The sequence below is a fragment of the Lampris incognitus genome, chromosome 4 (assembly GCF_029633865.1).
Source record: "Lampris incognitus isolate fLamInc1 chromosome 4, fLamInc1.hap2, whole genome shotgun sequence".
Lineage (NCBI taxonomy): Eukaryota > Metazoa > Chordata > Actinopteri > Lampriformes > Lampridae > Lampris > Lampris incognitus.
In genome coordinates, this window is record NC_079214.1 from 7,254,184 (window position 1) to 7,281,387 (window position 27,204).

The 27,204-nt window shown below is 49.7% G+C and overlaps 2 protein-coding genes across 2 annotated transcripts; one reads left to right on the forward strand and one right to left on the reverse strand.

The window, feature by feature from the left end:
- Positions 1-3,936: 3,936 nt before the first annotated feature.
- Positions 3,937-5,298, reverse strand: LOC130111570 (keratin-associated protein 10-11-like). The gene has a single exon (XM_056278798.1). The coding sequence runs from the start codon at positions 5,296-5,298 to the stop codon at positions 3,937-3,939; it is 1,362 nt and encodes a 453-aa protein (XP_056134773.1).
- Positions 5,299-9,019: 3,721 nt separating this feature from the next.
- On the forward strand, positions 9,020-27,107 carry slc38a8b (solute carrier family 38 member 8b). Its single transcript, XM_056279175.1, has 10 exons — positions 9,020-9,208; positions 10,230-10,428; positions 20,480-20,636; positions 20,750-20,854; positions 20,967-21,024; positions 21,130-21,244; positions 24,344-24,491; positions 24,666-24,868; positions 25,947-25,998; positions 27,005-27,107. The coding sequence occupies exons 1-10, from the start codon at positions 9,020-9,022 to the stop codon at positions 27,105-27,107; spliced, it is 1,329 nt and encodes a 442-aa protein (XP_056135150.1).
- The last annotated feature ends 97 nt before the right edge of the window (positions 27,108-27,204 follow it).

The window sequence follows — 27,204 nt, forward strand, 5'->3', positions numbered from 1 at the left end:
GCAATGGGAAAAGAATTGGAGTTGGTCCCCGGGCGCAGCATAAAGGCAGCAGCCCACTGCTCCTAGCTACACAGATCACAGCTAGGCTGGGTTAATTTGCAGTAACTGAATTTCCCCATGGGGATTAATAAAGGAAACTTAAATCTTAAACTTAACCTTAACTGACAGCTAACCTATTCAATAGCTAAGCCACAGGCCCGAGGGAACATAGGGCTGACCCCGTATCTCCCTGCATCGTAGGTTATTTGGATGCTGGAGTAGATTAAATGCCTATAATACTACTCAAGTAGACTGTTTTGCGAGAACGTGTACATATATTTACTGTAGTTTGACAGGCTTTTGGCTTGGAATATCGTCGCTTGAGCATAACTCAAGTTTAGCCACTGATTCTTCATTTTGTCTTTCTTTGGAAGTCCATACAAGGGGAATTTGACTTCACACCAAAGAAAATAGCTTCTAGTCAGCATTCCGGTACGCGCTAGCCAAACTCTTCCCAGTCTCCTCTCAACCCAACTTGTTTGAGCGTGGCCCAAACTAGCCGCTAGGCAGGCATTATGGAAATGTGTTACAAAGTGACGTAGACAAGTAAGGGAAGAGGACGCTGGACTACAAACGAGGCTTTTCGGGCGGTGTTCTGTCGGAGAGAATAACGGACTTATAATGGACTTTGGGCTTTGTTACGGTCCAGACGTTTTACATGCACCTCCCAGCCATATAACACCAAAGGAAAGGGGGGAAACCCCAAAAGCATGCTATGGTCTCTTTAAATAAACCTGTTGGCTGAAAGTGATCCTCTGTACGAGTCCACAGGGAAAATTACTGTCGTTACTGTTACGACATCAGAAAACAGGAAGATGATTTGTGGGCAAAAAACAAATATGATTCACATTTGAATGGCAGGCGTTCAGGTAAACCAGTCAGATGTGATCTGAATTGTAGCTTGTGAATGAATTTTATTTATTTATTTATTTTTGAGAGTGGGGGGGGGGGGTGTTGCATATCATTGAAAACACATCAGCAGATTGACAGTTTAACTCATTTTGATGTTTGACCAATCCAACTGTTCTCCACCCTTTCAGAACTGCTGTATTTCTGTGTTCTTATTCTACTGTTTGGAGTTTTCGCTCTGATGTTGCTGTAATTTTACTTTGTAAAGTTGATCATTAAAGATGAGCTCTGTCTGTCTTGCCATCATACGTTATGTTTCATTCGTAAAGCTGTGGTTCACCTGCACTGTCTTTATTTTGTATGAAGGGGCGGAGCGGCAGAGCGCCCCCTTCTGTCTGTTTATTAACAGCCAACACACGGCTGTCCTTCACAAACACATATGAACTGATATTAAGAGGTGTGTGTGTGTGTGTGTGTGTGTGTGTGTGTGTGTGTGTGTGTGTGTGTGTGTGTGTGTGTGTGTGTACATGTTTAACTATCCTAATGTGGACCAAATGTCCTCATTAGGAGAGAAAAACCAGAAACCACCTACCTTGTGTGGCCATTTTAGAGGTCATCACAAGTAAAAGGTTCTATTTTAGGGTTAGGACTTGGTTTTAGGGTTAAGGTCAGAATTAGGGTTAGGGTTAGGTTAGGGTAAGGGTTAGGGTAAGGGTTAGGCATGTAGTTTGCGTGGTTAAGGTTAGGGTTAAGGGCTAGGAAATGAATGTAGTCAATGAGGGGTCCTCATAAGGATAGTGAAACGAGTGTGTGTGTGTGTGTGTGTGTGTGTGTGTGTGTGTGTGTGTGTGTGTGTGTGTGTGTACATGTTTAACTATCCTAATGTGGACCAAATGTCCTCATTAGGAGAGAAAAACCAGAAACCACCTACCTTGTGTGGCCATTTTAGAGGTCCTCACAAGTAAAAGGTTATATTTTAGGGTTAGGACTTGGTTTTAGGGTTAGGACTTGGTTTTAGGGATAAGGTCAGAATTAGGATTAGGGTTAGGTTAGGGTTAGGGTAAGGGTTAGGCATGTAGTTTGCGTGGTTAAGGTTAGGGTTAAGGGCTAGGAAATGAATGTAGTCAATGAGGGGTCCTCATAAGGATAGTGAAACGAGTGTGTGTGTGTGTGTGTGTGTGTGTGTGTGTGTGTGTGTGTGTGTGTGTGTGTGTGTGTGTGTGTCCTTTAAACAGGGAGCGTAGCGCGTCCCTGTGGACACAATTCGGCTCTGTGCATAACTGTAGTCCACTGACTTCCGGTTTCTACTGCAGCGGTCATACCAGTTTCCTGTTTGTTGGCGCGCGCTATTGACAGTGGCATATTTTTCGCGATGCCTGCAAGATTCACCATGGATAAATGTCAACGACATGCACACAACTGTCCACAAACTTTCACCTGCACCTGCCAGCACACGGGTGAAAAGTTTCAAGTTGTACAGGGAGATTAACAGGTGGATTGGTGCAGCATCAGCAGTAATGCGGATGTTGTACCGGACCGTTGTGGTGAAGAGGGAGCTGCACAGGATCTCAAGGCGCAGCCAGGGTGAGGAGTGTGTCCGTTTTGGGAACCTCAGAATTGCATCTCTGCTCTTTGCAGATGATGGAGCGGGAGATTGACAGGTGGTTTGGTGCAGCATCAGCAGTGATGTGGACGTTGTACCGGACCGTTGTGGTGAAGAGGGAGCTGAGCCGGAAGACAAAGCTCTCAGTTTACCAGTCAATCTTTGTTCCAACCCTCCCCTATGGTCACGAGCTTTGGGTAGTGACCGAAAGGGTGAGATCACGGATACAAGCGGCTGAAATGAGTTTCCTCCGTAGGGTGTCTGGGCTCAGCCTTAGAGAGAGGGTGAGGAGCTCGGACATCCGGAGGGAGCTCGGAGTAGAGCTGCTGCTCCTTCACATCGAAAGGAGCCAGTTGAGGTGGTTCGGACATCTGATTAGGATGCCTCCTGGGCGCCTTCCTTTGGAGGTTTACTGGGCACGGCCAACTGGGAGGAGACCCCGGGGTAGACCCAGAACTCGTCGGATGGACTACATGTCCAGTCTGGCCTGAGAATGTCTTGGGATCCCCCAGGAGGAGCTGGAGGGCGTTGCTGGGGAGAGGGATATCTGGAGTGCCCTACTTAGACTGCTGCCACGGTGACCCGACCCCGGAGAACCGGCTGAAGATGAATGAATGAATGAAAGTTATGTCCACGATTATGAGGATGAGCGGACAGACAGATGGACGGAATTGTGGACTTGATATGCACAACTTGAAACTTTTCACCCGTGTGCTGGTAGGTGCAGGTGAAAGATTGTCGACAGTTGTGTGCATGTCGTTGACATGTATCCACGGTGAATCTTGCAGGCATCGCGAAAAATATGCCACGGTCAATAGCGCGCGCCAACAAACAGGAAACTGGTATGACCACTGCGGTAGAAACCGGAAGTCAGTGGACTACAGTTATGCACGGAGTCGACTGGCTGTGTCTGCGGGTGGGAAGCCGGATGCGGGTATGTGTCCTGGTCGCTGCACTAGCGCCTCCTCTGGTCGGGGGGAGGGGGAAGGGGGGGTAGGGTGAGCCTCCCACGCGCTACGTCCCCCTGGCGAAACTCCTCACTGTCAGGTGAAAAGAAGCGGCTGGCGACGCCATGTGTATCGGAGGAGGCAAGTGGTAGTCTGCAACCCTCCTCGGATCGGAAGAGGGGGTGGAGGAGAGACCGGGACTGCTCGGAAGAGTGGAGTAATTGGTCGGATGGTAAAATTGGAGAGAAAAGGGGGGGGGGAGGCAGGGACCGTGTCTTTTCCTTGAAGCCGTGTGTGGTTTCAGTCTTTAAACTGTTTCATAACAGCAGGGTCAGCAGATTTAATCTCATCTCATGTAATCTCTGTCTTTATTCACCCGCACTACAACAGGTTGCGCCTAAAAAAAGAAGATAAAAAACCTAGAACACAATCTGTGGACAGCACACAGACACACACACTTAACGGCTCGGTGAGGCTGCATGTCCCCGCTGTCATGTATCATGACATGAACACGTCACGGCATATGATGTAAAACACAGGACACGAGGTGATTACAGCGGGTTTTGCTGCTCCCTGCAGCACGCTGGCCCTGCAGCACACTGGCCCTGCAGCACACTGGCCCTGCAGCACACTGGCCCTGACAGCACACTGGCCCTGCAGCACACTGGCCCTGACAGCACACTGGCCCTGCAGCACACTGGCCCTGACAGCACACTGGCCCTGCAGCACGCTGGCCCTGCAGCACACTGGCCCTGACAGCACGCTGGCCCTGCAGCACACTGGCCCTGCAGCACACTGGCCCTGCAGCACACTGGCCCTGACAGCACACTGGCCCTGCAGCACACTGGCCCTGACAGCACACTGGCCCTGACAGCACACTGGCCCTGCAGCACACTGGCCCTGACAGCACACTGGCCCTGCAGCACACTGGCCCTGCAGCACACTGGCCCTGACAGCACACTGGCCCTGCAGCACACTGGCCCTGACAGCACACTGGCCCTGCAGCACACTGGCCCTGACAGCACACTGGCCCTGCAGCACACTGGCCCTGCAGCACACTGGCCCTGCAGCACACTGGCCCTGACAGCACACTGGCCCTGCAGCACACTGGCCCTGACAGCACACTGGCCCTGCAGCACACTGGCCCTGACAGCACACTGGCCCTGCAGCACACTGGCCCTGCAGCACACTGGCCCTGACAGCACGCTGGCCCTGCAGCACACTGGCCCTGCAGCACACTGGCCCTGCAGCACACTGGCCCTGACAGCACACTGGCCCTGCAGCACACTGGCCCTGACAGCACACTGGCCCTGCAGCACACTGGCCCTGACAGCACACTGGCCCTGCAGCACGCTGGCCCTGCAGCACACTGGCCCTGCAGCACGCTGGCCCTGCAGCACACTGGCCCTGCAGCACGCTGGCCCTGCAGCACACTGGCCCTGACAGCACACTGGCCCTGACAGCACACTGGCCCTGACAGCACACTGGCCCTGCTGCATGCTGGCCCTGCTGCATGCTGGCCCTGCTGCATGCTGGCCCTGCAGCACACTGGCCCTGACAGCACGCTGGCCCTGCTGCATGCTGGCCCTGCTGCATGCTGGCCCTGCTGCATGCTGGCCCTGCAGCACACTGGCCCTGCAGCACACTGGCCCTGCAGCACACAGCACGCTGGCCCTGCAGCACACTGGCCCTGCTGCATGCTGGCCCTGCTGCATGCTGGCCCTGCAGCACACTGGCCCTGACAGCACACTGGCCCTGACAGCACACTGGCCCTGACAGCACACTGGCCCTGCAGCACACTGGCCCTGACAGCACACTGGCCCTGCAGCACACTGGCCCTGCAGCACGCTGGCCCTGCATGGCCCTGCAGCACACTGGCCCCGCAGCACGCTGGCCCTGCCAGATTAGCGCAGCAGTCATCAAAACCAGGGATTACGACATGCTGCTACCTGTTCTGCTGTTTTATACATTCAATTAAAGGACTGCTTCAAGTGGTCACATTATTATTACAGGAGCAAAGTTGGGTCAGTTTTGCTTCTTCTTCTCTTCATTATCTACCGTTAGACTGTCTCCTCTCTTCTTCTCTTCATTATCTACTGTTAGGCTGTCTCCTCTCTTCTCTTCTTCATTATCTACCGTTAGGCTGTCTCCTCTCTTCTTCTCTTCATTATCTACCGTTAGGCTGTCTCCTCTCTTCTTCTCTTCATTATCTACCGTTAGGCTGTCTCCTCTCTTCTTCATTATCTACCGTTAGGCTGTCTCCTCTCTTCTTTTCATTATCTACCGTTAGGCTGTCTCCTCTCTTCTTCTCCTCTTCATTATCTACCGTTAGGCTGTCTTCTCTCTCTTCATTATCTACCGTTAGGCTGTCTCCTCTCTTCTTCTCTTCATTATCTAATGTTAGGCTGTCTCCTCTCTTCTTCTCTTCATTATCTACTTTTAGGCTGTCTCCTCTCTTCTTCTCTTCATTATCTACCGTTGGACTGTCTCCTCTCTTCTTCTCTTCATTATCTACCGTTAGGCTGTCTCCTCTCTTCTTCATTATCTACTGTTAGGCGGTCTCATCTCTTCTTCTCTTCATTATCTACCGTTAGGCTGTCTCCTCTCTTCTTCTCTTCATTATCTACCGTTGGGCTGTCTTCTCTCTTCTTCTTCATTATCTACCGTTAGGCTGTCTCCTCTCTTCTCTTCTTCATTATCTACCGTTGGGCTGTCTCCTCTCTTCTTCTTCATTATCTACCGTTGGGCTGTCTCCTCTCTTCTTCTCTTCATTATCTACCGTTAGGCTGTCTCTTCTCTTCTTCATTATCTACTGTTAGGCTGTCTCCTCTCTTCTTCTCTTCATTATCTACCGTTGGGCTGTCTCCTCTCTTCTTCTCTTCATTATCTACCGTTGGGCTGTCTCCTCTCTTCTTCTCTTCATTATCTACCGTTGGGCTGTCTCCTCTCTTCTTCATTATCTACCGTTAGGCTGTCTCCTCTCTTCTTCATTATCTACCGTTAGGCTGTCTCCTCTCTTCTTCTCTTCATTATCTACCGTTGGGCTGTCTCCTCTCTTCTTCATTATCTACCGTTAGGCTGTCTCCTCTCTTCTCTTCTTCATTATCTACCGTTGGGCTGTCTCCTCTCTTCTTCTCTTCATTATCTACCGTTGGGCTGTCTCCTCTCTTCTTCATTATCTACCGTTAGGCTGTCTCCTCTCTTCTTTATTATCTAACGTTAGGCTGTCTCCTCTCTTCTTCTCTTCATTATCTACCGTTGGGCTGTCTCCTCTCTTCTTCTCTTCATTATCTACCGTTGGGCTGTCTCCTCTCTTCTTCATTATCTACCGTTAGGCTGTCTCCTCTCTTCTTCATTATCTACCGTTAGGCTGTCTCCTCTCTTCTTCTCTTCATTATCTACCGTTGGGCTGTCTCCTCTCTTCTTCTCTTCATTATCTACCGTTAGGCTGTCTCCTCTCTTCTTCTCTTCATTATCTACCGTTAGGCTGTCTCCTCTCTTCTCTTCTTCATTATCTACCGTTAGACTCTCTCCTCTCTTCTTCTCTTCATTATCTACCGTTGGGCTGTCTCCTCTCTTCTTCTTCTCTTCATTATCTACCGTTGGGCTGTCTCCTCTCTTCTTCTCTTCTTCATTATCTACCGTTAGGCTGTCTCCTCTCTTCTTCTCTTCATTATCTACCGTTGGGCTGTCTCCTCTCTTCTTCTCTTCATTATCTACGGTTAGGCTGTCTCCTCTCTTCTTCTCTTCTTTATCTACCGTTGGGCTGTCTCCTCTCTTCTTCTCTTCTTCATTATCTACCGTTAGGCTGTCTCCTCTCTTCTTCTCTTCATTATCTACCGTTAGGCTGTCTCCTCTCTTCTTCTCTTCATTATCTACCGTTGGGCTGTCTCCTCTCTTCTTCCTGGACTGGCCCTGCGGGTGGAGCAGCGACTGGGATGGCTCGGAACGAACTTCTCAGGTTCGCAACCAATTTATTTTCGGTCGAAATGCTTTGAACCGTTCAAAAAAAGGGTTTGCGAACCGGCACCGAACCCGTTCCCTGTTGGTGGAAAATGGCTACCATAGCCCCCCCCCCAACAAAAAAAGAGAAGAAGAAATAACACTAACCCTAACACTAACCTCATTACATCAAAATGAGTTAGATCGCACACAAATCAGTGTTTTTAGGAAACAAAATGTCGTCCCTGGTGCCGGCAAGTAATTTTAACCCAACGCATTACGTGCCACAGCCACGTAATGCGAGTGTTAAGAGGTCGTGGCCATTTCACGTATTTCTGTGAGGTCATGTTGATGGATGCATGCGGGTAGAAGATGGATTTACACCCTGTACTTCTATAAAAACCAGTAGGGATACACTCGAATGTTTTGGGGTTTTTATATGTGTGTGTGTGTGTGTGTGTGTGTGTGTGCCTACAGCTACCCCTGCACGTTGAAAGTTGAGGTTAAAGGGGTACCCAGAGCGTTGAACAGTGACGAAGAGGTCGACCTCGACAAGCGTCCCCATGTGACGAGCTGGGAGCGAGAATGTGTGCAGGGTCCATCCATCACCCAAGCCGCTTACCCCAACCGGGGTGGCGGGATGCTGGAGCCTATCCCAGCAGTCACTGGGCGGCCGAAGGGGAGACACTCTGGGCAGGCCGCCAGGGCCCACACACACACACACACACACACACACACATTCACACCTAGGGGCAATTTAGTATGGCCGATTTATCTGACCTACATCTTGGGACTGTGGGAGGAAACCCACACAGACACGGGGAGAACATGCAAACTCCACACAGAGGACGACCCGGGACGACCCCCAAGGTTGGACTACCCCGGGGCTCGAACCAAGGGCCTTCTTGCTGTGAGGCGACCGCGCTAACCACTGCGCCCCCCCCCCCCGAATTAGTAGCAGTACCCATCCACAAACTAGCCGGCCAGCACCGCAGGCAAGCCATAGGGGACGGACGGTCATGGGCTCCCCCTTGCAACAATGTGGAGGTGTCCTTGAGCAAGACACCGAACCTCTACCTGCCCCCCGGTGAGCTGGTTGATACCTTGTATGGCTGACACCGCCGCGTGTGCGTGCGTGCGTGATAGTGAGTTATTGGCTGATCGTGATGCAGTGCGTGTGAGACTCCATTTGTCACGAACATGGTCAGCATGTCCACGAGCTTTACTGGAAGCGCAGAAACGATCCTGGAAACTGGAGCCGAACCGAGGGGGAGAGGGGTGAGGGGGGAGAGGGGGGACGGAACGTACACACTCGCTCACATAGGCGCCACATTTCTCACCTCAGAGCGAAATGTTTGATCACCAGAACGTCTTATGATGTGTGTGCGTGCGTGCGTGTGTATGCGTGTGTGTGTGTGTGTCAGACGGCTATATATCCGGGGTGGATGAGGGCAGAGTAAAGCCACATGACGCGTCCTGGCTCTGGGAGGCTGGTGGAGCTCTCAGCTGGTTCTTCGTGAACTGCTCTTTGCGTTTGGTGTAAAACGCAGCCCCCGGCCTCAGATTTGGGGGTCTTGTCCGTTTTCTTTTTTTTAATTCCTTTCTTTCCCGAGGCGGCTGACGGGTGGGGTTATTCGGGATGGAGGAACTGGCCCGGGAGAGCATCAGCCTGCTGGCCCGCTCCGCGTCGCACGCCGCGCCGCCGCGCCTCGGCTCGGTCGGCGCCGTGTTCATCCTGCTGAAGTCGGCGCTGGGAGCCGGACTCCTCAACTTCCCCTGGGCCTTCGACAAGGCGGGAGGAGTCACCACCGCCGTCAGCGTGGAGATGGTGAGTCTGCGGAAGGACGGGGGGGGGGGGGGGAGAGAGAGAAACGCGGCCATTTTCACCGCCGGGTGGCGTGGCGGTCTGTTCCGTTGCCTACCAACACGGGGATCGCTAGTTCGAATCCCCGTGTGACGTCCGACTCGGTCGGGCGTCCCCACAGACACAATCGGCCGCGTCTGCGGGTGGGAAGCCGGATGTAGGTGTGTGTCCTGGTCGCTGCACTAGCGCCTCCTCTGGTCGGTCGGGGCGCTTGTTCGGGAGGGAGGGGGAACTGGGCGCGATCCTCCCACGCGCTACGTCCTCCTGGCGAAACTCCTCACTGTCAGGTGAAGAGCAGCGGCTGGCGACTCCCACGTGTATCGGAGGAGGCACGTGGTAGTCTGCAGCCCTCCCCGGATCGGCAGGGGGGGTAATTACAGGTGGGGAGACGAAGTGGGAGAATTAGAATACAGAAATACTTAAGAATAATCAATGAATAATCAATCAACCATGAGTCATACCTCATTTCTATCGTGGGCCAGCGTTGAAATGCGACGTGCGTGGCATGACGTCAGCGCCCAGATGAAGATGACGTCACAGTAAAAGTAAATCATATCGTAATTCTGTTGAGTAAGAAAATGTTTTTATTCAAAGAAAGAATAACGGTGTCTTCATGTTCTTCTGTGGTGTCCAAAAAATATATTATTTAGGGTGTGTTGGACCTCTAACAGGGTGTGTGTGTGTGTCTGTGTGTGTGTGTGTGTGTGGTGACATAGACAGACTCGCTCCTTGGTGTGAAACTCACAGAGAGGTTCTAATGAAGGGTCCGGTCAGGATCCGGACCCCCAGAACTGAAACTGATGTTTCTCACTGGGAACCGTGTGTGTGTGTGTGTGTGTGTGCATGTGTGTGTGTGTGTGTGCTGGATCGTGTACCTACATACTACATGTGTGTACATATTTTCCGTTCTACCAAAGCAAACGATGCCGTGTGCGCCGCCCCTCGGTACGAGGCGTCCTGTTCAGGTGTCCTCACGTGTGTCCAGGTGTCTCTGGTGTTCCTGATCAGTGGCCTGGTGATCCTGGGCTACGCCTCCTCCGTCAGCAGACAGAACACCTACCAGGACGTGGTGCGGGAGGTCTGCGGACAGGCCATCGGCCAACTCTGTGAGCTCTGCTTCTGCTTCAACCTCTTCATGATATCCGTGGCCTTCCTGGTGGTGGTGCAGGACCAGCTGGAGAAACGTGAGTAATCACCCGAACACCTGAAGACCTCACCTTTCCCCCATCGCTACCTACCCCAGAACACCTGAACACCTCACCTTTCCCCCATCGCTACCTACCCCAGAACACCTGAACACCTCACCTTTCCCCCATCGTTACCTACCCCAGAACACCTGAACACCTCACCTTCCCCCCATCGCTACCTACCCTAGAACACCTGAACACCTCACCTTTCCCCCATCGTTACCTACCCCAGAACACCTGAAGACCTCACCTTTCCCCCATCGTTACCTACCCTAGAACACCTGAACACCTCACCTTCCCCCCATCGCTACCTACCCTAGAACACCTGAACACCTCACCTTTCCCCCATCGTTACCTACCCCAGAACACCTGAACACCTCACCTTCCCCCCATCGCTACCTACCCTAGAACACCTGAAGACCTCACCTTTCCCCCATCTTTACCTACCCCAGAACACCTGAAGACCTCACCTTTCCCCCATCGTTACCTACCCCAGAACACCTGAACACCTCACCTTCCCCCCATCGCTACCTACCCTAGAACACCTGAACACCTCACCTTTCCCCCATCGTTACCTACCCCAGAACACCTGAACACCTCACCTTTCCCCCATCGCTACCTACCCCAGAACACCTGAACACCTCACCTTTCCCCCATCGTTACCTACCCCAGAACACCTGAACACCTCACCTTTCCCCCATCGTTACCTACCCCAGAACACCTGAACACCTCACCTTTCCCCCATCGTTACCTACCCCAGAACACCTGAACACCTCACCTTTCCCCCATCGTTACCTACCCCAGAACACCTGAACACCTCACCTTTCCCCCATCGCTACCTACCCCAGAACACCTGAACACCTCACCTTTCCCCCATCGCTACCTACCCCAGAACACCTGAACACCTCACCTTTCCCCCATCGCTACCTACCCCAGAACACCTGAACACCTCACCTTTCCCCCATCGTTACCTACCCCAGAACACCTGAAGACCTCACCTTTCCCCCATCGTTACCTACCCCAGAACACCTGAACACCTCACCTTTCCCCCATCGTTACCTACCCCAGAACACCTGAACACCTCACCTTTCCCCCAACGCTACCTACCCCAGAACACCTGAACACCTCACCTTTCCCCCATCGTTACCTACCCCAGAACACCTGAACACCTCACCTTTCCCCCATCGTTACCTACCCCAGAACACCTGAAGACCTCACCTTTCCCCCATCGTTACCTACCCCAGAACACCTGAACACCTCACCTTTCCCCCATCGTTACCTACCCCAGAACACCTGAACACCTCACCTTTCCCCCATCGTTACCTACCCCAGAACACCTGAGCACATCACCTTTCCCCCATCGCTACCTACCCCAGAACACCTGAACACCTCACCTTTCCCCCATCGCTACCTACCCCAGAACACCTGAACACCTCACCTTTCCCCCATCGTTACCTACCCCAGAACACCTGAAGACCTCACCTTTCCCCCATCGTTACCTACCCCAGAACACCTGAACACCTCACCTTTCCCCCATCGTTACCTACCCCAGAACACCTGAACACCTCACCTTTCCCCCATCGTACCTACCCCAGAACACCTGAACACCTCACCTTTCCCCCATCGTTACCTACCCCAGAACACCTGAACACCTCACCTTTCCCCCATCGTTACCTACCCCAGAACACCTGAAGACCTCACCTTTCCCCCATCGTTACCTACCCCAGAACACCTGAACACCTCACCTTCCCCCATCGTTACCTACCCCAGAACACCTGAACACCTCACCTTTCCCCCATCGTTACCTACCCCAGAACACCTGAACACCTCACCTTTCCCCCATCGCTACCTACCCCAGAACACCTGAACACCTCACCTTTCCCCCATCGCTACCTACCCCAGAACACCTGAACACCTCACCTTTCCCCCATCGTTACCTACCCCAGAACACCTGAACACCTCACCTTTCCCCCATCGTTACCTACCCCAGAACACCTGAAGACCTCACCTTTCCCCCATCGTTACCTACCCCAGAACACCTGAACACCTCACCTTTCCCCCATCGCTACCTACCCCAGAACACCTGAACACCTCACCTTTCCCCCATCGCTACCTACCCCAGAACACCTGAACACCTCACCTTTCCCCCATCGTTACCTACCCCAGAACACCTGAACACCTCACCTTTCCCCCATCGTTACCTACCCCAGAACACCTGAACACCTCACCTTTCCCCCATCGTTACCTACCCCAGAACACCTGAAGACCTCACCTTTCCCCCATCGTTACCTACCCCAGAACACCTGAACACCTCACCTTTCCCCCATCGTTACCTACCCCAGAACACCTGAACACCTCACCTTTCCCCCATCGTTACCTACCCGAGAACACCTGAACACCTCACCTTTCCCCCATCGCTACCTACCCCAGAACACCTGAACACCTCACCTTTCCCCCATCGCTACCTACCCCAGAACACCTGAACACCTCACCTTTCCCCCATCGTTACCTACCCCAGAACACCTGAAGACCTCACCTTTCCCCCATCGTTACCTACCCCAGAACACCTGAACACCTCACCTTTCCCCCATCGTTACCTACCCCAGAACACCTGAACACCTCACCTTTCCCCCATCGTTACCTACCCCAGAACACCTGAACACCTCACCTTTCCCCCATCGTTACCTACCCCAGAACACCTGAACACCTCACCTTTCCCCCATCGTTACCTACCCCAGGACACCTGAAGACCTCACCTTTCCCCCATCGTTACCTACCCCAGAACACCTGAACACCTCACCTTCCCCCATCGTTACCTACCCCAGAACACCTGAACACCTCACCTTTCCCCCATCGTTACCTACCCCAGAACACCTGAACACCTCACCTTTCCCCCATCGCTACCTACCCCAGAACACCTGAACACCTCACCTTTCCCCCATCGCTACCTACCCCAGAACGTCTGAACACCTCACCTTTCCCCCATCGTTACCTACCCCAGAACACCTGAACACCTCACCTTTCCCCCATCGTTACCTACCCCAGAACACCTGAAGACCTCACCTTTCCCCCATCGTTACCTACCCCAGAACACCTGAACACCTCACCTTTCCCCCATCGTTACCTACCCCAGAACACCTGAACACCTCACCTTTCCCCCATCGTTACCTACCCCAGAACACCTGAACACCTCACCTTTCCCCCATCGCTACCTACCCCAGAACACCTGAACACCTCACCTTTCCCCCATCGTTACCTACCCCAGAACACCTGAACACCTCACCTTTCCCCCATCGCTACCTACCCCAGACTGCATGAATAGGGCTGTAATATATAACACGTTGTATTTTTATATACAGTCCTGGTGACAGGCATGGGGGCAAGGCCATGAATACTGGGATGGCATCCAGCACTTTACCTGTGCCCTCATCCATAGGGTTAGTGGGTGTGTCAGGAAGGGCATCCGACGTAATATTTTGCCAAACCAGTATGCGGACTAGACCATATCGGATCAGTCAAGACTCAATACCGGATCAGCCGAGGCCTGGGGTAACAACGGCCGCCATTGGTGCTGTGCCCTCACAGGGTACTGATGGAAAATATAAAATCTACTGTGGCGGATGTCCGGGTAGCGTAGAGGTCTATTCTGTTGCCTACCAACACAGGGATCGCTGGTTCGAATCCCCATGTTACCTCCGGCTTGGCCGGGCATCCCTACAGACACAATTGGCCGTGTCTGCGGGTGGGAAGCCGGATGTAGGAGTGTGTCCTGGGCGCTGCACTAGCGCCTCCTCTGGTTGGTCGGGGCCCCTGTTTGGGGGGGAGGGGGAACTGGGGGGAATAGCGTGATCCTCCCACGCGCTACATCCCCCCTGGTGAAACTCCTCACTGTCAGGTGAGAAGAAGCGGCTGGCGACGCCACATGTATGGGAGGAGGCATGTGGTAGTCTGCAGCCCTCCCCGGATCAGCAGAGGGGGTGGAGCAGAGAGTGGGGTAACTGGCCAAGTAAAATTGGGGAGAAAAAGGAGGGGGGGGTCCAAGGAAAAAAATCTGCTGTGGCGACCCCTGAAAAACAGGGAACAAGCTGAAAGAAGAAGAAGAAAAACAGGGAACAAACTGAAAGAAGAAGAAGAAGATTTTTTATATACCGCTGTCTTTATCAGATTCCCATCATGGGTTCGGAGTGACACTGGACTCTTAAATTCGGCCCACAGTTTAAAATCCTATCAGTCCCATGAAATCCCAGTTTACCCAGCATTCCCAGTATATTCACCATACACCAAGCAGCCAGAACATTAAAACCACTGACAGGTCAGTGAATAACATCGATTCTCTTGTTTCAATGGCACCTGTCAAGGGGTGGGGTATACTAGGTAGCGAGTGAGCAGTTTAGGAGAAAAACGCAGAACAACTTGTTCCTACTTAGACATCATGTACTGCTCACGTATTTTGCCTACAACTCGCCCTTCGTCAGGTGTCGGCACTTCCTCATCTTCCTGCAGATGGGTGCATGGTCGCAGCTGGCTGAAATCGGTTAGGCAGCTTAGACAATCCACATCCTTGTATCTCTATGAAAACTTTGTACTCCTCCTGTTTGGGGCTCTCTCCTTTCTATACCTACCTACCTACCTACCTACCTACCTACCTACCTACCTATATATATATATATATATATATATCATATATCATATCATATATCATATCATATAATAATAGAATGATATAACGTCTTATGAAACAAGTACACTTTCTTGAGACAAGTAACATTATCTGCCATCTATCCATCCATCCATTATCCAAACCGCTTATCCTGCTCTCAGGGTCGCGGGGATGCTGGAGCCTATCCCAGCAGTCATTGGGCGGCAGGCGGGGGGACACCCTGGACAGGCTGCCAGGCCATCACAGGGCCCACACACACACACATACACACATATTCACACTTAGGGACACTTGAGTACGGCAGATCCACCTGACCTCCATGTCTTTGGACTGTGGGAGGAAACCGGAGCCCCCGGAGGAAACCCACGCAGACACGGGGAGAACATGCAAACTCCACACAGAGGACGACCCCCAAGGTTGGACTACCCCGGGGCTCGAACCCAGGACCTTCTTGCTGTGAGGGGACTGCGCTTACATTGACATGATCTGTCAGTGGGTCAAAAACGTTACTCGCAGTATCTTGAAATAAGTTTATGAGACTTAAAACAAGGTTAAAATTCTTTTGTAAGATTGGCCTTTTTTTACAGCGTACACTGAGATGGCACCACAGTCACCCGATACCTCTGAGACAAGCAGAAAACCGCCTCACATTACACAAACACATCTCCTCCTCTCCACGACCAGCACCAGGACGGCCTTTTCCATTCCCCTTTAACCTTTCACCTTTCACGAACCCTGTTCATCCATCTAACATTCCTGCTCCGGATTTCCTAACACACTGAAATGTAGGGCAGTAGATGGGTTGATGGACTTGGAACTGGATAATGAATGAGACCGACACCTTTTTATAAACACACACACACACACATACACACATACACACACACACACAGAGTGAAGAGGACGAAGAACTCGGATGGGAATCAAGAATCAAACAGTATTTTTTAAACTAGGTTTATTTTCGATTTTCAAACACAGTCCAATCAAAACAATGGCCCCACAACTACAACACCCCCCCGCCCACCCACCCACCCTCCCTACAGACCCATACAAAATCCCCCAGGAGTCAAACAGGTTTAATCTGTTTTTAAGCCTTGAGACTTTGGCTAGTTGAACACATCGGGTTCCTCTATCTGCCTTATTTTGCACACTGTAGAAACGTCCTAATCTAGTAGATTCACTCTGGAACCCCCAAAACAAGCTGCCAGTGCAGTAAAACGGTCCAGCTGGGTCACATGTTTCAATAGACGGGTCCCTGTGTCCTCTACTTCAGTGGTTCTCAACCTTTTTGGGGTCCTGGACCCCCCTGCGTATTTTTGATCTACCCTGAGGACCCCTCCACCTGATCTTGGGGGAGGGGGGTTGCAATTTGATAGAAACAGTAGAAACTGCATTTTAAATTGCATTATAGCATTTATTCACTCTTTGGGGCAAAAATAAGAGCTTCCAGTTGTAACTTAGATATAGTTAACAAAACAGAATTCTTATGCAGTAACTTTCAGATATATGTAACAAAACAGAATTCTTATGCAGTAACTTTCAGATATATGTAACAAAACAGAATATGTATTCAGTAACTTTCAGATATATGTAACAAAACAGAATATGTATTCAGTAACTTTCAGATATATGTAACAAAACAGAATTCTTATGCAGTAACTTTCAGATATATGTAACAAAACAGAATATGTATTCAGTAACTTTCAGATATATGTAACAAAACAGAATATGTATTCAGTAACTTTCAGATATATGTAACAAAACAGAATTCTTATGCAGTAACTTTCAGATATATGTAACAAAACAGAATATGTATGCAGTAACTTTCAGATATATGTAACAAAACAGAATATGTATTCAGTAACTTTCAGATATATGTAACAAAACAGAATTCTTGTGCAGTGACTTTTAACAATGCAAACGGGAGCGAGATCTCTTATTAAAATACAATAAATTACACTTGTGAAACAGATGTAATTAGAGAAAAAAGTCCTGTTACCCTTTATAGTTTAGGTAGATAAAGGTCTGTCACATTTGAGTAAAATAATCCTATTTCTATAAATGTCATAGGATCTTTTTTTAAAAATATATTTTATTTTCACGGACCCCTTGCAATTACACCACGGACCACTAGGGGTCCGCGGACCCCCGGTTGAGAAACACTGCTCTACTTAGTCCGAGTCGAGCTCCCGGACAAACAACGCACCAATAACCACGACGTGAACGTTAACACTCCCATGAGTCCTTGCGCTCCCCCGACAGCCGGGGGAAGATTTTTAAAGAGATGGCCTCGAAAAAAGACCCAAGTTTGATTAAGAGACAAGATTCCAGCAAACGGCACCAAGCTAACGACTAACCCCAGGAGCTAACCGCTTATCAAGCTAACGACTAACCCCAGGAGCTAGCCGCTTATCAAGCTAACGACTAACCCCAGGAGCTAGCCGCTTATCAAGCTAACGATGGCAACGGAATTGGAATCTCTGCAAGAAACGGAAGCCAACGTTCTAGAGAAAGCTCTCGACCCCCCCTAAACTTTATGCTTTATAAGAATGAAGCTGGAAAGACGGTAGATTGTTTTGAACAAGTTTATATGTACATGTACATCCCGGTTCATGCCTCCGGTAAACTCGTTTACGTTCTTGGGCGCAAGACATGACGTCACAATTAAGCGACGGTCGATTAAAGCGACAGTCCCCCACAAGAGCGCTGTTAGACGTCTCAGGGGTTATAAGTTATGCCGTTATTGAGATGGGAATGATCTTAATTATATAGATTATTGTACTTGACTAGGTGTTTCTGCTTCTGGCATGACTGTCTACGGGAACCGCGTTGCCTTTATAAGCGTTTGACGCTAGGGAAGGGGCAGCTAGTGTTCAGTGTCTGACATTGCTAAGTGACATTCAGGTATTACAAGGTAAACGGGTGACTTGGGGGGGGGTGGTGAGAGAAGGGGGTAACTCCAGGGGTTAAAGTGGGATTTGGTAAGTGGGGGATCTCTGTATTAGAGAGGTGGGCAAAAGTGCGGGAGTGATAGGTAGCTAGCTAACGTTAGGCTAGCTGACCACTGGTCCAGTAGTCCCGAGGTTAGCATTGTTAGCTAATAATAGCTACCGGTAGCTAACGTTTGCTAGCTAGTTAAGTTATTTGAATGAAAATATTCCATGGCCAGAGCTAAGGTTGGACAAACATAACTAGCTAGCTACCGGTAACGTTACCGGACGCTACCGATAGTTAGCTTGCCTAGCAGCATTCAAACAACTAGCCAGCAACGTCAGCAACTAGCTAGCAACGTTACCGGGTGGAAGATAGCTAGTTAGTGTAAACTACTAATAAGACACGTTAGTCCCTAGTTAACGGGTCTGACCCTTTAGCCGAGCGGTTAGTGATGTCGCCTTGTGGTGCAGTACACCCCGTATCGAATCCCGCACCGGGCAAGAAAATAACCGGTTACATTAACTAGCTAGCTAACGTTACCGGGTGGAAGATAGCTAGTTAGCTAGCTAGCTAACGTTACGTTCGCTAACGTTAGTTGCTTGAATGAAAACCACAGCAGAGCTAGACAAAACTATTGGAAATACACTGAAGATACTCACTCTTTATGCCCCCCAATCCAGGATAATAGTGCAGGTAGCAGGTTGACGTTCTCTCGAGTCTTGTCTGCCTGGTGCGGTGAACTGACCCTGACCCGTGAGTGTGAAGCCCGTCTCTTCTGACGTCATGTCTGGTGAAGCCACACAGCAGGCTGGTGCGGGTCACGTGAGGACGCGATATCATTCAAACTTGAAAAAGTAAAGTAGTATAAAAATAGAAGAACGACTTTATTTGCGATTTATTTTGTAATGCTTTTGAATTGGCTGCTGTAGTGATCTGTGCCAGAGGGGACATTAGCAAATCAAATATTACTAGCAAATATTTTTTGTTTTAAATTGTACTGTGACAAAAAGGTTGAAATTACTCCTGTCTACAGAATGCTGCCGGATCTCAGCTCCGGTTGACTTGTGGGGGGGAGGAGGAGGAGGAGGAGGGGAAGTGCCGGTGTCGGGATCCGGGGAGCTCCGGCCCACTTTAATCACTGGGTAACTCGGAGCTCCACCACCAACTCACAACAACAGATCCAGGGGAAGATTAGCAACACAGATAGATTGGAAAGTTTCCCTGTTTCCTCCTTTTAATGTTAGAGGATTAAACGGTCCCTGCAAACGTTCAAAGAGTTTAGATCTCTTACGCAGACATAAGATAGGCGTTGCACTGCTGCAGGAAACGCATCTTAAACCCAGTGGCATCTCCAGGGTTCAAAACCGTTTTTACCTCTTGCTTTAAAAACAGTGGAGCACTTTGGATATCTTTCAGGGTACAAGGTTAATCTGTCAAAATCAGCACCGATGCTGATTAATGCAGAAAAGAGTAAAGTGTCCCTCCCCAGATCAGTTGTACAAATGAGGTCCTTTATGTGGGTTTTAAAGTTAGCACTACTCTATTGTCTGTAGTCCCGTACTATGATGGCATGTTTGGAATGGTACATGACCTCATGTAAAGTGGTCAGCTCTTCAATACAGTAAGTCAGATGGGGGACGTGCGAGTCCAGCTTCTAAGCTGTATCACTGGGCATTTGTATTAAGAAGTCTCAGGTAGTGGATGAAGGAGGACAAAGTTTCATCTTGAAAAATATGGAGCAAGAGGTAACAGAACCAATAAGATTAAAGGATTTGTTGGCCGTCCGGGCTACCCGGACGCCCAACAGGTATCCCCACCCCTTATACCTGCAGTCAGCTGAGACTGCAGAGGACACTTATAGATGAGTGATGAAACGTATCGGTCAGTAAACGCTGTGTCCAGGTGAGCTGATTCAACCTTCTTTGATTTTCTAACCTGGATTATTGAGCACGCATCAAGACATTATCCGGTTGGTTGGTGGAGGGGAGTGGGGTGGAGAGAAGGATGGGGGTAGAGGGGTAGTTGGTCTAAATAATCAAAATGTATTCCGCAATCTGGTGTAATGTCTGAAATATGTTGGTGTTGCAATAAAAATAAACGATAAAAGAAGTATATTGATGCAATTATTAGAGAGAACCACTTAAGCAGTTCCCCACAAAAAACTTTCTTATTTTACTTCTAAAAAGTCTTTGTAAGTTGAACTAAATTCCACAACTCAAGATTACTACTCTTAGATCATGATGAATAATATGTTATAGTCAATGTTTGATGATTAAATGATTATGGAAACAAGATATTTCAGAGTGATTTTTAAGACCGTCAGACTTGTTCAGATAGACCAGTGTCAGCGGTGTTGTGTATTTTGTCTGCTTCACCCAAACAGCAAAGGAAACATATTTTCAAACGTCTCTGTCCATCGTTCATTTTCTCTTCTTCTTCTTCTTCTTCTTCTAGTGTGCATCTCTTTGTATGAGGCGGTGATCGGATCTGTCGAGGGCGAAATGCCGTATTACTGGTACACTGACCAGCGATTTGCCCTCTTCGTCATGTGCCTCATCTTCATCCTCCCTCTCTCCATCCCCAAAGAGATTGGTATCCAGAAGTACACCAGGTAGGACAGAAGTCCACATCTGGATCCGGTCACATGGACTTCATGCTGGTTCCGTTTGTTTTAGGTGTGTGTTTTCACATCCGTTTTGTGATTCATCTCTCTCCTCCTCCAAGTGTGATGGGCACGTTAGCTGCTACGTATCTCTGTGTGTCCGTCATCATCAAGTACTTCTTGATGGAGGACCACACGGCCATCATAACTCCAGAGCACACCCAAGGGTCAGTGGAAGTGTTTGGCATGGATACATCTTCCTGTTAATCTTTCGACACTTACTGGGGCTTTCTGACTTCGTGAGTGCTTTCATAATTATTTGTCCTCCGTGATTTGCAGTGCAAGTTCATGGGCATCGATGTTCAGTGTCGTACCGACCATCTGCTTTGGCTTCCAGGTGGGACCGTCTGTCAGCTACTTGAAGGTTTAAATCGCGTGGGCTTGTCAGCGGCTTCTTGAATTGTTTAGTTGTATTTATATGTGTGTGTGTGTGTGTTTGCAGTGTCATGAGGCCTGTATAGCCATCTACAGCAGCATGGAGAATCAGAAGCTCTTCCACTGGGTGATCATCGCCGTCATTTCAATGCTTTTCTGTCTTCTCATTTACACTCTCACCGGTGAGCTGAATCCCTACTCATCACTAATATAAGATGCGATAACCTTTATTCATCCCCGAAGGGAAATTCAGGTGTAGCTAGCAGCAAAGAGGGTAAAAAAAGGACGTCAACAGGGTAGAGTAACAGAGGTAGATAGATAGACAGTAGAGGTCAGACACCTCGGGATCAGGACAACACTAAACCTAACATTAACACTAACAATACTAAACAACATCATAGATATGACATCAGCATCTACACATATATTCTGCATATATATGTATAGATATAGCATAGCATATATACACATATGTGTGAACAGTAGCAACTGCTACACTGTAACACTGTAAAGCAGTACATCGTGTGCAATATGCAAGGTACGGTGTGGTCAGGTGGGTCACTAGGTCAAGTCAGCCTAATCAGAGGGCTCAGTGGCGGTCTCTGGAGGTCATGGAGTCGGTCCTTATACGAACATGTTAATTTGATTTTAATCACATTAACGCAATAATTTGATTACTGCAACTGCCATGTAGTTGAACTATCCTGATCAAATTACGGTATAATCATTGCAAGCATGGTGTGATTAGCGGTGTCAATCATTTGATTTACTGTGTTTTGTATTCGCCTTAATCGGTTCTTTCACAGAAGTGGTTCTGTGTATGCACCGAAAAGTGAGCGGGCGTATGGCTGCTAAGTTATGATAGACAGAGGACAACACGGCAAGCAGCTGCAAACAAAGGTTAAGAAAAGAAAACCGTTCCAGTGTTTCAACACACTTGGTTGTCTTCTTCAGGATATTCTCCAGGATAAAATAAGTGTGCAGCGGGCATGCGGGCAGTGTAGCGGTCTATTCCGTTGCCTACCAACACGGGGATCGGCGGTTCAAATCCGTGTTACCTCCAGCTTGGACAGGCGTCCCTACAGACACAATTGGCCGTGTCTGTGGGTGGGAAGCCGGATGAGGGTATGTGTCCTGGTCTCTGCACTAGCGCTTCCTTTGGTCGGTTAGGGTGCCTTTCGGGGGGGAGGGGGCACTGGGGGGAATAGCGTCATCGTCCCATGCGCTACGTCCCCCTGGTGAAACTCCTCACTGTCAGGTGAAAAGAAGCGGCTGGCGACTCCGCATATATGGGAGGAGGCATGTGGTAGTCTGCAGCCCTCCCCGGATCGGCAGAGGAGGTGGAGCACCGACCGGGATGGCTCGGAAAAGTGGGGTAATTGGCCACAAAAAAAAAATTTCCCTAAAAAGGATACCACTAACAACATATAAAACCAGAGAGGAAAACAAGCCCAAACACTCCACTGAAGTGCAAGACAGGTGCAGTGAAGGTGCAGTTTCAGTTTGATGTTGACTGCTGATGCCTGTCAATGAATGACCAGCACTGATGGGGGGTTAGAGGGTAGGTGGGAGGGGGGGTATGACCGTGGGGGGGGGGCACAGTTTTTTAAGGATCCTGACTGCTTGCGGGTAGAAGCTATTTGGTAGTCTACTGGATCAGAAAGGTGAATCAGTTCATCTGGACACAACGTTTATTGACAGACATGTTTCATCATCATCTAAGTGACCTTATAAACAACGACCGAAACCAACGACCGGTTTCATGTTAAATATGTGTGACCATTAACTGGTGTTTCAATGGCCATGTGTACTATTCACAGAGGATTTGGGAAATTTGGGAATGGAAGTGAGACCGTAGGTTAGAGTGCTTTCATTGGTGCCCCTGTAGAGGGCGGTGAGGGCTGGAATGGGGAGACTTGTCCTTTTAAGTCTCTGGGAGGGATGGAGCCGCTGTTGGGCCTTTTTAGTGATGGCCGAGGTGTTAATAGTTGAGGTCAGGTCGCCCGCCAGGTGCACTCCCAGGACCTTGACATTCCCGACCCTCTCCACAGCAGCGCCATCGGTGGTCAGCAGTGTATGATGGTGCTTGCTGGACCTCCTGAAGTCTATCACCATCTCTTTTGTTTTATTTACATTAAGGGAGAGATTGTGGGATTCGCACCACGCTGTTAGCTGCTCCATCTCCATCCTGTATGCAGATTCATCCTGAATCCTGATGAGACCCACTACTGTTTTATCATCTGCAAACGTGATGATGTGGTTGGTGTCAAATCTGGCAGTACAGTCGTGGGTTAGCAGGGTGAACAACAGGGGGCTCACGGCGCAGCCCTGAGGTGAACCTGTGCTCACTGAGGTGGAATTTGATGTGTGTCTGCCCACTTCCTGCTGCCTCTGCGTTAGGAAGTCGAGGACCCAGTTGCAGGTGGCAGTGTCCACATCCAGCAACCTCAGCTTCTGCACCAGTTATTGTGGTATGATGGTATCAAATTGCTCGTATATCGGGGAAACCAAACAGACGCTGGTGAAGAGGATGGCACAACACAGGAGCGCCAGGACTCCGCAGTCTACACCATCTACAGGCCACGACTCCAGTCTACACTATCTACAGGGCAGGACTCCAGTCTACACAGTCTACAGGCCAGGACTCCACAGTCTACACCATCTACAGGCCAGGACTCCAGTCTACACCATCTACAGGCCAGGACTCCAGTCTACACTATCTACAGGGCAGGACTCCAGTCTACACAGTCTACAGGCCAGGACTCCACAGTCTACACCATCTACAGGCCAGGACTCCACAGTCTACACCATCTACAGGCCAGGACTCCAGTCTACACCATCTACAGGCCAGGACTCCACAGTCTACACCATCTACACAGTCTACACCATCTACAGGCCAGTGGCCACTCTTTCAAGGATGAGGATGTGCACATCCTTGATGTGTTGAATGCTGGTTTGAATGGGGAGTCAAAGAGGGAATGACCATCCCTGAACTGGGGGGGGGGGGCTGTCACCATCTTACTCCAGATCACTGGGTGGTGGCAATGCACCCTTTGGTTGTTTGCCAACCGCCGTAAAACAGCACTAAAGAAAACAAGAAGGCGAGTTTCTCGAGGGGCTTCAGTCATATTTTGAAAGCAGCGAGAAGTTTTAATATTTTGGGTCACTGTGCTCCTGACAAAGCTGGTAAAATAAGACAAGATTGGAATTCATGATTTTAACTGAACTGGATCTCTAAAGCTGCTGCTGCTAACCCCTCTCTCTCTCTCCTCCCCCGACAGGTGTGTACGGCTTCCTGACATTTGGACACGGCGTGGCATCGGACATCCTGATGTCATATCCGGGAAACGACGTGGTCATGATCATTGCCAGGCTGCTTTTTGGAATCTCGATCATCACCATCTATCCCATCATCCTGCTGCTGGGCAGGTGACCGCGGCGCTGGACAGCAATGAAAGAGTTTTGGCGAACAGCTGCTGGTTGACTGTCACTAGCGAGGCGGAGCAGGTGTTGGCGTGAGTTGTTTTATATCAGTGAGTGAATTTACGTGTGTGTCTGTATGTGTGTGTGTGTGTGTGTGTTATGTCTTTGTGCGTGGAACAGGTCGGTGATCCTGGACTTGATCATGCGCATCCGGAGACGTTCGCGTGGCGTTGTGACGCACTCCTTCGAGAACCGCAGCAGGGTGGTCCTAACCGTCCTGTGGATCACCGTCACGCTCCTCATTGCCATGTTCGTCCCTGACATGAGTGAGGTCATCAGCATCATAGGAGGAATCAGTGCGTTCTTCATCTTCATCTTCCCCGGTATGTAAAAACAGCTTTCATTCAAAGATGCCGTCTGTAATTCATCCGATTCCTTTGCATGCAGGCGTCTTCAGAGCAACAGCCGTTCAGTGTATCGGCGTTGTGTAATTGCTCCTCTGTGTGTGTTGTTTTTCAGTGGAGTCGGGGGGGGGGGGGGGGGTCCCGCCATTCCAGCCAAGTAGTCAAATGTAATGGCGTCCGTGCCGGAAATACGTTTCGCAGTATCATACCGTGGGGTTTCAGTTAGGGCCTTTCACGCTACCGCTGGGTTATTTTGCCGGAGTTACGCCAAACCTGTGACCCATCAGATTATGTGACCCTGCTTTAAAAACGCTGTATTTCGGCCACCCCTCAGGCGCTAATCCTGATCGTAACCACACCCAGCCTACATCTGATACCGGCCGTCTCCAGCCCGACACCTGAATTTAACCGTGTTGAACTTTATGCCTCAACTCAGCCTGATCCAAACCGCCGCTTCCTCGCTGAAAAGAGTGTTTTAGTGGAAGGGTCACGTCATCTGACGAGTCAAAGATTCAAAATCTACAACTGCTGGAAGTTGTGAGACCATGCCAAATCCACCAACTCTGAAGAAATTAAGATAACCACTTTAAATTCAGTTTGTGTGTGATTTAAAAAAAAAAGTTATCTTATTATTTTTACATTTATCAGACAGCGATAGTGATGAGTCAGACAGGAAATGGGAGAGAGGGGAGATGTCATGCAACAAAGGGTGTTGGCTGGAATTGAACCGGCGGCGGTTGTAACCATGTGGTATGCGCTGTAACCATTCAGCTAAAGAGGCGCCCCTCTGTGTTTTTGCATGTTTGCATTTGTGCAGAACTGTGTGTCTGTGTATACACAGACATGTATGTATGTATGTATGTATATATGTATATGTATGTATGTATGTGTATGTATGTGTGTATGTATGTATGCTTATGGAGCAACTTGACTGGAGTCTGTCTAAAAGCCACACAGTTAAAATGTGTGCGTGTGTGTGTGTGTGTGTGTGTGTGTGTGTGTGTGTGTGTGTGTGTGTGTGTGTGTGTGTGTGTGTGTGTGTGTGCGTATATTACAGGTCTTTGCTTGGTGTTCACAATGCAAACAGAATCTGTGTCTCCTAAAATCAGGTGAGTTCCTCTGCAGGTATAGTAACACATACAGGTACAGTAACACATACAGGTACAGTAACACATACAGACAGGTACAGTAACACATACAGGTATATTAACACATACAGGTACAGTAACATACAGGTACAGTAACACATACAGGTACAGTAACACATACAGACAGGTACAGTAACACATACAGGTATATTAACACATACAGGTACAGTAACATACAGGTATAGTAACACATACAGGTACAGTAACACATACAGGTACAGTAACACATACAGACAGGTACAGTAACACATACAGGTACAGTAACACATACAGACAGGTACAGTAACACATACAGGTAATAGTGAATCTTTTCTAGAAGATTCAGATTGAAGCCCAATGAGTTGAGATGAAAATAGTTTTGATGGAGTGTCTGGGTGGCGTAGCGGTCTATTCCATTGCCTACCAAAATGGGGATCGCTGGTTCGAATCCCCATGTTACCTCCAGCTTGGTCGGGCGTCCATACAGACACAGTTGGCCGTGTCTGTGGGTGGGTATGTGTTCTGGTCGCTGCACTAGTGCCTCCTCTGGTCGGTCGTCGGGGCGCCTGTTCGGAGGGAGGGGGGGGTAACGTGATCCTCCCACGCGTTACGTCCCCCTGGTGAAACTCCTCACTGTCAGGTGAAAAGAAGCGGCTGGTGACTCCACATGTGTGGGAGGAGGCATGTGGTAGTCTGCAGCCCTCCCCAGATCGGCAGAGGGGGTGGAGCAGAGACCAGGACGGCTCAGAAGAGTGAGGCTGGATACAGCCGGGGAGAAAAAGGGAGGGGGGGGGGTCCAAAAAAAAAGAAGTTTTGATGACGACATTCCTCCTGCAACGCTCCACACCTCCCCCTTGGTGCGGCTCAGTAATCCAGGTGAGGAAGGGTGAGATGAGTGATGAAACGTGTCTGTCAGTAAGCGCCTGTGTCCAGATGGACTGATCCAACCTTCTCTGACCTCCACAACCTCCTCTCTCTCTGTTTGCAGGGTGCTCCTCACCACTTGGGGCGTCATAACGATTGTCGTCGGGGCCTTTATCTTTGGACAAAGCACAACTATAGCCATCATGGAGCTTTTCCATAAATTCTGAACGTCCTCTTCAACATAATGTTAATAGGCTCGCTCTGGCCACAAATCGGCCGCGTGATGTTCATCTCCGTTGCAGAAATCAGATTTAAATGTGCACA